Source organism: Rhipicephalus microplus, chromosome 1 (genome assembly GCF_043290135.1).
Source record: "Rhipicephalus microplus isolate Deutch F79 chromosome 1, USDA_Rmic, whole genome shotgun sequence".
NCBI classification, from domain to species: domain Eukaryota; kingdom Metazoa; phylum Arthropoda; class Arachnida; order Ixodida; family Ixodidae; genus Rhipicephalus; species Rhipicephalus microplus.
In genome coordinates, this window is record NC_134700.1 from 262,209,844 (window position 1) to 262,222,996 (window position 13,153).

At 42.0% G+C, this 13,153-nt stretch overlaps 2 protein-coding genes across 4 annotated transcripts in view; one reads left to right on the forward strand and one right to left on the reverse strand.

Moving 5' to 3' along the window:
• The window catches only part of LOC142761659 (uncharacterized), a 37,843-nt gene that overhangs the window by 8,460 nt on the left and 16,230 nt on the right, over positions 1 to 13,153 (reverse strand). For all 3 annotated transcript variants that reach the window (XM_075894121.1, XM_075894122.1, XM_075894120.1), the window contains 2 exons: positions 9,723 to 9,922; positions 5,533 to 5,692 (listed from right to left, as the gene is read on the reverse strand). In XM_075894121.1, the coding sequence (XP_075750236.1) occupies positions 5,533 to 5,692; positions 9,723 to 9,922 (360 nt within the window). The remainder of the gene's footprint in view (positions 1 to 5,532; positions 5,693 to 9,722; positions 9,923 to 13,153) is intronic.
• On the forward strand, positions 1,967 to 5,525 carry LOC142815091 (uncharacterized). Its single transcript, XM_075894119.1, has one exon. The coding sequence runs from the start codon at positions 2,169 to 2,171 to the stop codon at positions 3,864 to 3,866; it is 1,698 nt and encodes a 565-aa protein (XP_075750234.1). The 5' UTR covers positions 1,967 to 2,168; the 3' UTR covers positions 3,867 to 5,525.

The following is a 13,153-nucleotide window of genomic DNA, read 5'->3' on the forward strand; positions in this document are numbered from 1 at the left end:
ACAAAGCAAGGTCCACGTTGACCTTGCTAAAAAAAATAATGCTCAGTACAGGGGCAACTGTCGACCTTAAGCACACCCACGACCTTTGTACGAAGATATCTTTGAATTCCGCCAAGGTGTTGCTCAGGCGGAAGCTCGACAGTTGAGCTGCGGAAAGCAAAAAGACCTCTACTGTGGTTTCACAGGCATTCATAAACGCCCGCTCATCGATATTGCGGCAAACAGTACTTCCATTTTTGGAAGTACTGCTCGTGCGCGTGCCTTCACAACTGCGGCGTTGCTATCTATGATCGCATTGACGCAGTTTTGTCATTTTGTCCGCAGCATTAGTTCGAGTCGATGCGCGGTTGATGGGCGTGTACTTTTGTGGTCACCCATCATGTTGACACTACCGCATTTGTGTTCGCAGCGGTTGTGGCAGAATGTAGTTATGCTTCGTCTCGGTGTGCACTGGCCGCTTGTGCGCCTTTATGACACCGTGGTTGTCATTCAAGATCGCAGGGCTAGTGAAGAAGAGTGGTAGTCTTGTTTTGAGTGCTGTGTTGAAAACATGGCAGGAGTTCTTGAATGATTCAACTGCGGCACGCACGTGAACCAAACCCACTGGCAGCATCATGGTGGATGGGCGATCTGTCACCGAGCATCTGACAAAATATTGGGATGTGCATGTGGAGGCAGAAAACGTGTCTCCGATGAAGACGCTGGTCTTGCGATGCGACTGCACCACTCGGGAAGGCACGAGCCAACAAGAAACGGCCAAGTTTGTAGCAGAATTTCGTGGCAAGCCTAGGCAACTACCTTTTCCTTACTTGGTAGTACTTACGAAAACTAAGTTGAAGTGAAAGTATTTAGGAAAAGTATTCGTTGTAGCGGGACATTTTACACATTGCTTTCTAGAGGCAGCTGATGAGGAATTGAAAATTATTCGTTGTGGTGAAAACTTCGTTGTAGCGGGGGGTGCTTCTCCATGTCACAAAAATTATGATGATCCATAATGTAGTGGGTACCTTGTAGTGTACTTGTAATAGTTGCTCCACGAATGAGTTTACCACTGGCTCTAGAAAGGCTGCTCTTCAAGCTTTTGTGTACCTGTGGCGAGTCTTCCATGCATGCCTGACATTTTTCTTGATGCAACAAAGCTTTCAGTTGCGAGTAAGTATACGTGTAGTGCCGCTTCTTGTCCCTGTCGCGCTAGTGCTTTTAATACTCAAGTATGAACCAGTAGCGACTATGTCACCTTTAGTTTTGTTTAAATGGCTCCTCAAATGTGTCCTCCAAGGAGAACTTGAATAGATCTCACCAATAAGTTGTCCAAGCAAGAAATACAAATGTTGTGAATTATCTACATTGATGTCAAAAGCAACAATGAGAAATTTTCTGTCCTTTCACAGGTTATTCACTCTTAGTATGAACACTGCAGCATGACTCCACCCTGGAAAGCACCAGCATACATGACAATGCTGCCCACCATAACTAGGTAGCATTTTTGCCATGTTCACATTTTATTTTAGAGCCTATTCACACCATACAAGAGAAATTGAAATGAAAGTAAGTTTCAAATAGAGTTTTAAAGAAGCAATTTATGTTTTTGGTACACGAATGCTTTTTTTGTGAAAAAAAAAAACAAAACAAAAAACCAGGAAGGCTGCAGCTTCAGCAAGTTCACCTCAGTGTTAAGGTGGTAGGCCACCTGCAAAAGTCATTTTTTTTTTTTTTTTCGCGAAATAAGTTTTCAGGGTTTTGTTTTTCTCGCACGCCCAAACATTCACATATATGTTGCAACAAAAATTATCCTTCTAGCATCATTAGTTTGTGAGTTACAGCAAGTTTTCTATACACTATGCTACTATAGCAAAACCGAAACCACATTTCCAACTGTGGTTTCGGTTTTGAAAAATCGCTTTCAAAGGCAAGTGTTGTTTTGTCTATAATAATGCTATATGCATTTTATTAAGACTGTTATATAAGATGATGTCATTAAATACAACTTTGTGTTTAAAAGTCTTCGTTAATCTCTAACAACAGCCACAAGGGGGACGCACAATGCTAATCGGAATTTTTGTTGTTTGCCTTGGTCAGGCTACGTCAGGCTTTGTTCTGCATTTTTTCCACGTGTCAACACTACTAGGGCTGTATCCTTAGGCCACCTGGACCATATTAGGACCAGCATGGGCAAGTGCAAAACACAGAAGACGAGGAAGCGCAAGTTTGCTGGAAATCGCTACACGACGACGAGGCTGCCTACTGACACAGACGCCGGTATTTCGGTGACCGCGAAGAAGCTTGGGGACATAAACAAGGCGTACCAGGCTCCACTAGAGAATTCTGCACTCCAAGGCAACAGGATAATGGACATTGGTATTCTTTCTTTCGTGTTTTCATCGCTGGCATGTTTCGAATGCATGAACACAACACTGAAGCTCGAGGAACGCTCTCACCAAGGGAAATGCTCGGCTTGTGCGGTCGGGTGTACCGACTGTGGGTTCAAGTGCCCATTTCATACGTCGAGAAAGGTGGGTCGTCCCAATGAGAACAATTTACGTCTGGTTTACGCGATGCGCCAGTTAGGGAAAGGGCACGCTGGTGCGAAAACTTTTTCCAAAGTGATGAACATGCCTGCTCCTCCACATCACTCTGCCAACGACAAATTGTCATCTTGGCTTTCTGCAGCGGCAGGAGAATTGGCGACGAAGTCGATGACTGATGCTGCTGTGGAAGTTCATCGTGTTGTGGGGAGTGCCGAGTGTGGTGTTTCAGGTGATGGCACGTGGCAGAAGCGTGGCCATTCATCTTTGAACGGTTGTGTATCTGTGATTTCTGTTGACACGGGAAAGGTTATTGATGTTGAGGCCCTTTTTAGTTCGTGTAAGTTTTGTAAAACCAAAAGCAAGCTGAGGCAAGATAGTGCTTTGTACCAGGAATGGAAGGCAAACCACACTTCCTGTCAAGCAAACCATGAAGGAAGTGCTGGCAGTATGGAGACGGTTGATCTATACCGAATATTTGAAAGGTCGAAAGGCAAAAGATACTTGAAGTACCTGCTGTACTACGGCGACGGTGATTCCAAGAGCTATGCCGCTGTCAAAGACATGTATGGAAAGGACAGTGTGCAGAAGCTGGAATGTATTGGGCATGTCCAGAAGCGTGTTGGCTGCCGCCTCAGAAAACTGAAGAAGACAGTGCGTGGACTCGGTGGTAAGGCAAAGCTCACTGATGTCCTCATCGACCGCCTGCAAAACTACTATGGCATTGCCATAAGGGCTAATGTGGGGAACCTTTCTGCAATGAAAAAAGCTACCCTTGCCAGCCTTTTTCATTGCAGCTCTACCGACAAGCAGCCGAGACATGGCCTGTGTCCACTTGGACCGAAAAGCTGGTGCAGATACCAAAGGGTCGAAGCACTCGGCCAAGGGAAATATGTACACAAAGGAGGACTTCCAAATGATGTGCTCAACAAAGTTAAAACTGTCTACAGTGATCTGTGCTCTGATGAACTTCTAATAAAGTGCCTTCATGGAAAGACTCAAAATTCTAATGAGTGTTTCAATGGTCTAATATCGCAGCGGGCACCCAAAGACGTCTACGTAAGCTTGCCTACAGTAATGTTTGCTTTGCATGATGCTGTGCCAAACTTTAATAATGACAGTGTAAGCACCCTAGATATCCTGAGGCAAGCTGGCATAGAACCAGGGTGCCACACGACGAAAGCTTGCATCGCCAGGGATCACCTGCGCATGCAGAATGCTAAACGCAAATCAGTGGATGGGACAAAACAGGCCAGGAAGAAAAGACGAGCAGCCACCCGAACAAAAGGAGACAATAATGCTTCGGCAGAAGGGCCCAGCTATGAATCGGGTGCATTTTAGGCCTGCGTGAAAAGATTGTGACCCTTTTTACAAGCTCGGAAATCTTTGTTTACATTTTTCTGAAAATAACAATTTGTGCCAAATGTTGCGACGCAAACTTTAATAACGTATTTCCCAGCGTATACTTTGAACTGAAATTTTGTACAATGATCCGACTTACTATTCCATCTGGCCTACCCCGATCCGAGACGACCCTTCTCTGCCGTATGTGGCTTGGGGTGTCTTTCACGAACGCTTTTGCCTGCCGCATCGGAATGAGAGACAGCGCTACATGCGACCATTGCGACAATGACGAAACAATTGAACATATTTTATGTCAGTGCCCCCAGTACAGCTCTCAGCGACAGTCCCTCTCAGCAGTGTTTGCTCGCCTCGACGACCAGCCATTTTCTGAGCAGTCAATTTTGGAATGTCGGAAAGATCGAGCTTCACGCCAGAAAGCAACGAAGGCGCTGATGAAGTTTCTGCGAGCGACCCGCCTCGTAGAACGATTGTGACACTACTGTGTGCGAGTGTGTGTATGTGTGTTTGTGCTTCTCTTCCTCCCTTTCCCCTTACCCTTTCCCCAGTGCAGGGTAGCAAACCGGATATGTTTTCTGGTTAACCTCCCTGCCTTTCCGCATTAAAATTTTCTCTCTCTCTGTACAATGATCTACAACATATGTATCTGTGCAGTGAACTAGAATAAAAGAAATCCATCAAACATTTTTCAGTTCACAGCTGAATTCTCCAACAGGTTCAGTCTCAATTGGCTCTTCTTCCCCGTTTTTTTTTTGTTTTTTTAGCATTACTTCCTTGATATTCACTGCATAATATTTATTCTAGTTCACTGCATAGCTCCAGCCATTAGTTACACAAATGTCAAAGCTTTACTGAATAAAGCCATCCATTAGTCACTTATCACAGCTGGCGTGGCTAGCACTTTTAATGCAAGTTTTGACAAAGATTACCTCCCAATAAATAAATATTCAATATTTTTCACCCTAAATAGCTGGGTAAATTAAATAGACATGTTGGTTTTGAGAAAAAAGTTATTTCAACGCTGCCTGCCCTTAAAAAAATTTTTGTTTTTGAGTGGCCTACCACCTTAGTTACAAACGTAGGGCTATTGTGTGAAACTGTTTTGTAATAAAAGCACAATGCTCAGACAAAGCAAAAAAATAATTGTAGAAAAAAACTACATTTTTACGTATTTTTTTTACCCATTTTTACACCATCTTGTAAAAATCGAACGGCCCTCACACACGAAAAAAATTTTTTTGCTGCTTAAATTATTTTGGAAAAATACTGTAAAACGATTGTTCTAATGTGTGTAATCTTTTAGTTTCTTAGAAAAAAGACTATGTAGGTTGAGTGCCACAATTGGGACAGTTGCTGTGGAATGACTTAAAGACCTACTGGAGCACAGGACGGCAGTTCCTCCAAGTGAACTGAAACCATGTTGAGCGAATGCGAACTACTCGCACACAGATACAAGAGCAATAGCTCCACCCCCATGGGCCATACCTTCCTATCATAGCCACGGAAAGTTGTCTGCGAGTATAGTAGATTTGGCTAAAGGTGCTATGTAGCACTCAGAATATGTCTTTACATATTGGCTGGAAAGAGAAGATTATGGTAATAAAGAGAAATAAACGTATGAGCACAGCCACTGGGCATTGCTTACTCGTAATGATGCCAGCCAGCTTCAGCTGACAAAATGGTGCTTTGCCCTTCTTCCCAAACCAGCTGAACTTTGCAGCGAGACTGTCGTGAATCAATTGCTTTAATATCCTGCGGACTATTGATGGCAAGTTGTGGCCACCATATTGGCCAAGCTGCAAGATCTACAAAGGAAAAAAAATGCAGTAACAGAAATGTCATTGTGTACTTTCATACAAAAATTATGACATTCGTTTCGAATGCAATTCAAGAACAGCAGGACACAATGAATCATGCAAGCATGACATTTCACATGCAAGTTGAAAAAAACACATATTTTGAACTGGTTAGTAGGCACTAACCAAAAACATAAAAACATGACGGCAAAGAAAGCCAGGGCGGTATATAGAGAAGTGTCCCTGCTGGTTTATTTGTGAGGATATGCATTACACGCTAGAGAAAATTCTTGTGAAATTCTTGTTCTTTGTGGGTGCATTCTCTGGCAGTATCCAAATTGTGTAAACAGCGGAATCAAGGTCAATACGTATAGTCAATACAAATTTTAGTTGCTGGCATAATGTACTACATTAGCTGTCTGTATTAGGCATATTAAAGCATGTGTGTAATTAAAATTTCGTTCACGAAAATAGAGTCCATGATTTGGTCTAGAACTGATCCACTTGGTGCTTTCCAGAATGGTAGGTCCACTAAGTTACTGTAAAGACATGCAGTCAATTGTGAATATTTTAACCATTATACATAAAAGAAATCCTACAAGACAAAAACATCACTGAAAGCTCAAAGATTTATTACACTCTGTTTCAACATGATCAGAACCACAAAAAATTTTGTTCAGCTTGCAGCAAGTTGTGCAAAGCCAGCAAAGTTAGTAAGCACCTGGCTCGTCCTGACTTGCTTAGGCTTTTAACCTCTTACGTGTCTCTTTCCCACTCTTTGATATACCACACTGCACAACGCTACGCTTGCTCTCTACAGGGGTGGAAGCGGGCTTCAGTCTTTTAGAGCAGCTTTGGGAGCAGGAATAATGCGGTTTTGGAGCCGGTCTGGAGCATCCAAATTTAGTTTTGGAGCAGAAATTGGGCTAATATCGCAACTTGCCGCACTGGCCCACTAAATATTGACAAGAAAACATAAGGGTGGCTAACACTGATTAGAGGCTGCACGCCTCAGCTTCTCTTGTTAAATATCTTTGCAGAGAGCTTGGGCGACGATTGAGTGTGTGCCAGTTCATAATGGCGATCACTTTCTATCTAAGATTCATGGCAGACCTAGACTATGACGGCTCTGCTATTAACATACAACTGATCAACACTCCCACACGCCATTACATTATGGAATAAGCTGCCAGACAACATAGCTTCATTGTCCAACCCTGACACATTCCACCACCAACTAATTGCTCATTTCCACTAAAGTCGTTCACAGTCCATTGATAAAAAGCACCACTTTTGTGTGCACGCACGCACGCACACGCACACACACACACACACACACACACACACACACACACACACACACACACACACAGATGTGTCAGCTGCCAGCTCGAAAAAGATCTGCTTTAAGCCAAGTATCTGCGATAGTGTCCGAAAGTGCACCCATTGAGGCTACATGATTCAACAAAGTGAGCGATGGAAGTGACTCTTTACTTATTTATACTTTGGAGCGGGAAAAGTACTGTTTTGGAGCAGACATAAGTGTTTGCAGAGCAGAAAATATGTTAGCTTGGCGCAACTATTGGTGTAATCAGAGCCAATAATGCTGCAGCATTAGTATTGGCTGTGATCTCATTTATGCGACAAGAACTGGCATACTTATTATATAGCTAATTTGGCTTTTTTCTTTTTTTTTTTAGCTAGACACTCAGGCTAACGTGGTGAAATGTGAAATTGAGCAAGAATGCTTTTCTCTCGCACCGATTATCTACTGCTTGTTTGGCAATAATTATGTGGGACTGCGGTGCTCAGTTTTGCTGGTTTGATTTTATTTCTGCCACAATTACTAGTATTTTAAATATAGAGCTCATTTCACGGCCCATTTTCGATAACAAGTCATATTTTTAATTGTTTGCTTTTTGAAATATACATTTATTGCTGTCTGTGAAATTTATTACACATTAAATATTAATATTTATTAGATGCTTTCATGATGCTTCGAACTCTGTGTGTTTAGCACATCGCACAGATGGTAGGACCGGCCGGTATGGTATGTAAGGCCAGGATGTTAACAGCCGGGTTGTTTTAATGTTCAGTACACGTTATTTTTGCACTGCTCCCTAGAGAGAACTAGGGAATGTCCTAGCCATATACAAATTTACTGTAAAAGGAAAATGAACTTTGCAGTGATAAAAGTAGTACTCCAAACAGTAATTCTTGTTAGTAATTGCTCCAATCCTGCTCCGGAATGGCACTGAGAGAATAAGAATGACGGACTTTTGCTGTTTGACCAGCTCATAAGTTTTAAAGAAGCTGAAAAGAATTGTGTACTAGCATCCCAGTATGCTACTAGTGTGTAGCTTCACAGGGTTGTTCAGCTTACAAAGTAGAGTGGCTCCTCGTTTCTTAACAGGGAAGCTGTTTAAGCTATAGGTAACTTGTACTCTGTTGTGCTAAACTCATCAAATGGGTACGCCCCGAAGGAATTGGGCAAGCCTGACTACCGAGTAGAGCAGCTAACGAACGTGAAACGAAAACTACACTCAGTAAACTGGAGCACGTTAAAACCACAAAAGAGAAAAAAAACGAAGAGAGAAAAACAGAGAGAAAGTGAGAGAACGGAAAGAAAACGAAATTACAGATTAAAGACTTAAAAGATAAAAATACAGCAAATGAGAAATAAAGAAAACAAAAGATAACGAGAAGATAGAAAGAGGAAGCAAGGCTGTGCTTGATCTTTGACTGGCAAAACTGTCTAGGGGACACAATTTCTTTTTTGAGCCAGCGTTATCATCATCACCATTAAGATGCCATTAGGTCTTTTTTATTTTTTCTTTAACAGTTGTTTTTTCAATGATGGCAGTGGTGTGTCGAGTGTTTTTGAGCCGTTGCTGTTCTGCGTTGTTGTTCTGTGCTGTTGCAGCTGCTCACAGTAGCACTTCACTGTTACGGTGCTCAGCTACTGACCCGAGACACACGGGTTCGAACACGGTAAGTGTTCGATGGAGGCGTAAGGCTGGAGGCTCGCATTCAGCGGGATGTCAGTGCACGCGAAAGAAAGCCGTGTCGTTAAATCACACCAAAGAGACGAGACATTGCATGCGCCTTTTTGCGACTGGCATCGAGTTTTGTTTGCCTAGTGCCACAGAGCTAAGCTTCCCTCTAACTGTGTCGCATGCGACTGTTGGCGGCAGTGATTGCCAACGCGCTGATGATGTCATCGTGGCGCAAAAATACAAGCAAATCTTTTTGCTCCAAAGCACACCATGAAGCAGTGCATTATTAGATAATTTTTTAGGCTGCTCTTTATTTTCAAACAAACTTCATTTTCATATCTTCACCATTTTTTCTGATTGTTAACTATTTTACAACTATTACTCCATGCCCGCCAAGTCCGGAAAATCGATCAGCGGCTGTACTCACGTATTGACGCAACGTCGTCTTCGGTGAATTATTGAGAAGCAATGCCATGAAGCCAACTTGCGCACTGAAATTCGTATATAATCTCTACTTCGAGTTGAGCTCCAAATTTTCATTATATTTTGTGGAGAAAATACATTCACTCTGTGTGCAACAAATTACATCCGAGTTAGTGAAATTTCAACGCAAAAGATAATGCATGCGCTTGCCAGCACCAAAGGACGAGTAATAGTCATCAGATCTTCGAAACTTTTGTGGTCTATGCAACAAAATTCTGCAACAATGACTACGTGTGCTTGTTGTAGCGGAATCTGACTGTAGTCTGCTATAATAAAAAAGCTGTGCCCAGCTTTATATCCTTTTCCCCTTTATACTAACGTGCTTTCTCGAATGTGTAATTTACCAGATTCCCGTTACCTGAGCTTGACCCTTGCACACAATCGAATACCAAATTAAAGTTGTCTAAAAAGGACGATCAGGTATATAATAATTCTTTTATATGTTTTTTTCCTGAAAAGTCACCCTTCTCGTTACAATCATATTTGCATTACATTTGAGCAAATGAGATACATTGACACACATTAATACAAAAAGTAAATTTACTAAGCTGCAAAATTACCAGTTGGTCTTTCCTGCTTTGAGAAAGGTTTTCCTCAAAAATGTCCAGTTCCTCTTCCGTTTCAAGGGGTTTCAACAGCACAAGAGGATCTTCTTGCTCAGTGTGCCCTAGTTTCTCCAGCAGGACTTTCAGCTGCTGTCCCTGCTGCTCAAGCTTGCTATGCACAATGCGCAAAAGATGCAGCACCTGTCTTTGAAAATCTGGGAGAAAACAAAACAATAACAAAAAAAAAAAAAAACCCCATTATTGTTAAATTTTTCAGCAAAAGATTCACAGAGTGCTGCCCATGCGTAATATAATTAGGGCAAGAACTGGGCGAAGATACTTCGAAATTGTGTCGCGATACGATACAAGATACTTGGGCAAAAAGCATTGGAAATACAGATACAAGATACTACCGCAAAAATTGTATGTGATATGGTACTTGCCAAATGTATCTTAAGATAATATGATACATTTGCAAATTTGTTGTTATAGACCCCTGTAATGTTGTAGTGAATGCTTATTTACAAGAAAGTCTGCTTGAATGTTTTTAAATGTGGAATCTTTCATTTTGTTCATTTTATTGAAATGTTCATTCGTATCACAAAAGCTTTGTCCTTCTCGGTCAAAGTAAATTAGTTTATTAGTGTCCAAAGAACTTATTAGTGTCCAATAAAACATGCAGAAGCTGGCAGATGCATGAAAGGTGAACAATGCGAACGCTACAATTGGGTAAACACAGTGCAGCCCGGTGTGCACTCCTCTACAAAAAGTAAGTGGACTTGCTAGCCCTTTCTAACAACATAACTAATTTAATTATCAAAGTAAAGTACATAGTAGCCATCCACAGTGACGTACAAATCAGCAACGCTTCATTCTCATTATCAACAAGTGAGTTGAAGTGACCGACAACCAATCTTCAAGGTACCTGTTTAGCGCAATGTTTAGCGTATTGAGCAGGGTGTCTAATCACATAATGGTACGTAATTCAAAAAACTCCATACGGCATTCATAATCAAGATGTTGAGTCTGCAGCAATTATGAAGTGGTATATGCAAAACAAACCCTACAAATAGAATGAGGTGAGTGACAGCGGTTTGCGTTTCTGCGAGACAGTTTGTTGCTTATGCGTTGCGGCTTGGCATGTTCCACTAGTTGCCACAAGGGCTGCGCAGCTTCTCTGAGAGCAACTGTTTTTACCCCGCAAGCATCCCTGAATTGACCCGGGATGATTAATATTATACATACTCTAATTTTGAGCACTAAGTGTGGTGCACATGAAAGCATCAAGTTGCTTACACCGTAGTTACCAAAATGAAGGACTCCATAATTCCGCTCCCAAGGCTTTTCCGCTAGGCAGCGTGAGAGAACGATTTCTTGAGAAAGGCACGAAGAGGAAGATGGAAGCTTGCAATGAGAAATTCGTAAACAGGCTGTGTGTACTGGAGCCAATGTTTCGACAAGTCGACTTGTTTTTTTTAAAGAAAATCAGTTGCAGTCTTAAAAAAAAACAAAAAAAAAAAACAAGCTTACTTGTTTAAACATCGACTTCGGCACACACCCCTGTTTATGAATTTCTTATCATTTTCTAGTGACTTCAAAAAATGCAATTAAAAAATATAAATCCTGCTTGGATCGCGAAAAGTCTGCTTGAATCTGTCGGTAATCTTTTCATTTTCACCAGGATATAATGAGAAATTCCGGCCAGTTGCTGGTACCTTACATTCTTGTGAATGCCCTACGGCCATGTACCCTGCGTTTAGAGCACCTTTTTTTGTATACCTGTGCTATTGTTTGTTTTATGAGTTTATGCCGGTGTATTCCCAGAAAAGATATTTAAAATATGCTTGCAATTGAATGTGTTGCGTACATGTGCTTCTTTGTTACCCTCTTACCCAGTAATATGCACACCAATGGCACTTGTAGTGCATTTGTACTGGATAGTAATACAAATTTATTTTGATCCTCATGCGGGCCATTCTACTATGGATGACATATGATAGCATAGAAGGAACGAAAGCATTAAAAAACTGGGAAGATTTTAGGTAGCCCTGCAGGCCTCAAAACAAATAAAATGTTACAAAATAATACTGAGATAAAGCCATCCAAAACTTCCCAGCTTTAAACATACCATATTTGTTCAAATCTAGGCAGATAGTTTTATTCAAACTTCTTTGCATCAAACTTCAAGGCCAGCCTAGATTCGAGGAATTTGAAAAATGCGGTATTTTTCATTGAGAAAAGTGGTGCACAACTAGTGCCACCTAGACAGCATTATAGTCGATAGTAGCCAAACGAACACCTGGCTTGTGCACACACAGAGGAAGAAAAAGAAAAGAGGGAGCATTACGTCACACAGTCAGCCTAGGCAAGCCAACCCATTTCGAAGCCAGGCGAGTTGGCCCAACACGTGACTTTTTGCGGCGAGATCCCGCAAGCAACGAGAAATCGGGGATGGCTCCCGGTAGATTTTAATCTAAACACGTTTGTTCAGCCCAAACTGGCCGGCTCACCCAGAAAGTTCAAAAAGAGAACAGCACCGAAGTGCTAAAACCTGCCGCAGGCTATGATGTTTTGATCACGTGTTGCGCCGACATGGTGCGCTTCACTTGGCCTCACTCGTGTGACCTAATGCTCCCTCCTTTCTCTTTCTTACTCCACGAGTACACACACGAGGCCGCCATTTCGATCTTTGTGGCAAGTGTTGAGGCGAATCGTTTGTCATTTCGAGTCGCGCTTTGAGTGATCTGCGTGTGGCGTAGCTCAGAGGCGTCAAACAAGTGGTGTCATTATAGTGTCTTGCGTAAAAGGAAAGTTGTCCTAGCCGCAGAGTAGTCGTCCAACGTTCAAGCCGGGCGGGACTTCGGAGTGGACGAAAAAAATGAGCATCGCTGGAGGGGCTGCAGCGTGAGACAACTCAGGAACTTTGATTGTGCGCTCCTTTAAGGCATATCCAATGCGCTCGATGGCACCGAGCATTGCACACTGTTTGAAGAAAGTGTGAAAAAAAAAAAAAAAACGACAAAGAAACGTGCACAACAGGACCAGCGGCTGTATGTTTCTGGAATTATTTGCATCAAGAACCAACTGCTTCATTTCATCTTCGTGTTCAATAAATGTTTTCTTTTTGAGAATGCTGTCTTCGCTCTTTCACTAGGCCTACATCGAGGTAAACTTTTTTTCCCCGGACTTTGAACTTTTGGGGGTCGGCTTGGATATCGATTAAACATGGTATAATGCTCTTTTACTGAAGCAGAGAGTAAGATACACTGGTTACAAATGTTGCAGATAATAAAGAACAAGTAGCACTACTGAAGACATTCAAGTGAACTTACCTGACAATGAATTGCAAACTAATGTTCTCTTGTTATGCGTTTCAGTCATCTTCACAAGGCATGCCTTCAGTAAAGTGATGCAGTTAAACATGGATATAACGAATTTAACTAATT

Bases quoted from the DNA above. Each gene is read 5' to 3' on its own strand.
- LOC142815091 (XM_075894119.1), top strand. From the start codon at position 2,169: ATGGGCAAGTGCAAAACACAGAAGACGAGGAAGCGCAAGTTTGCTGGA.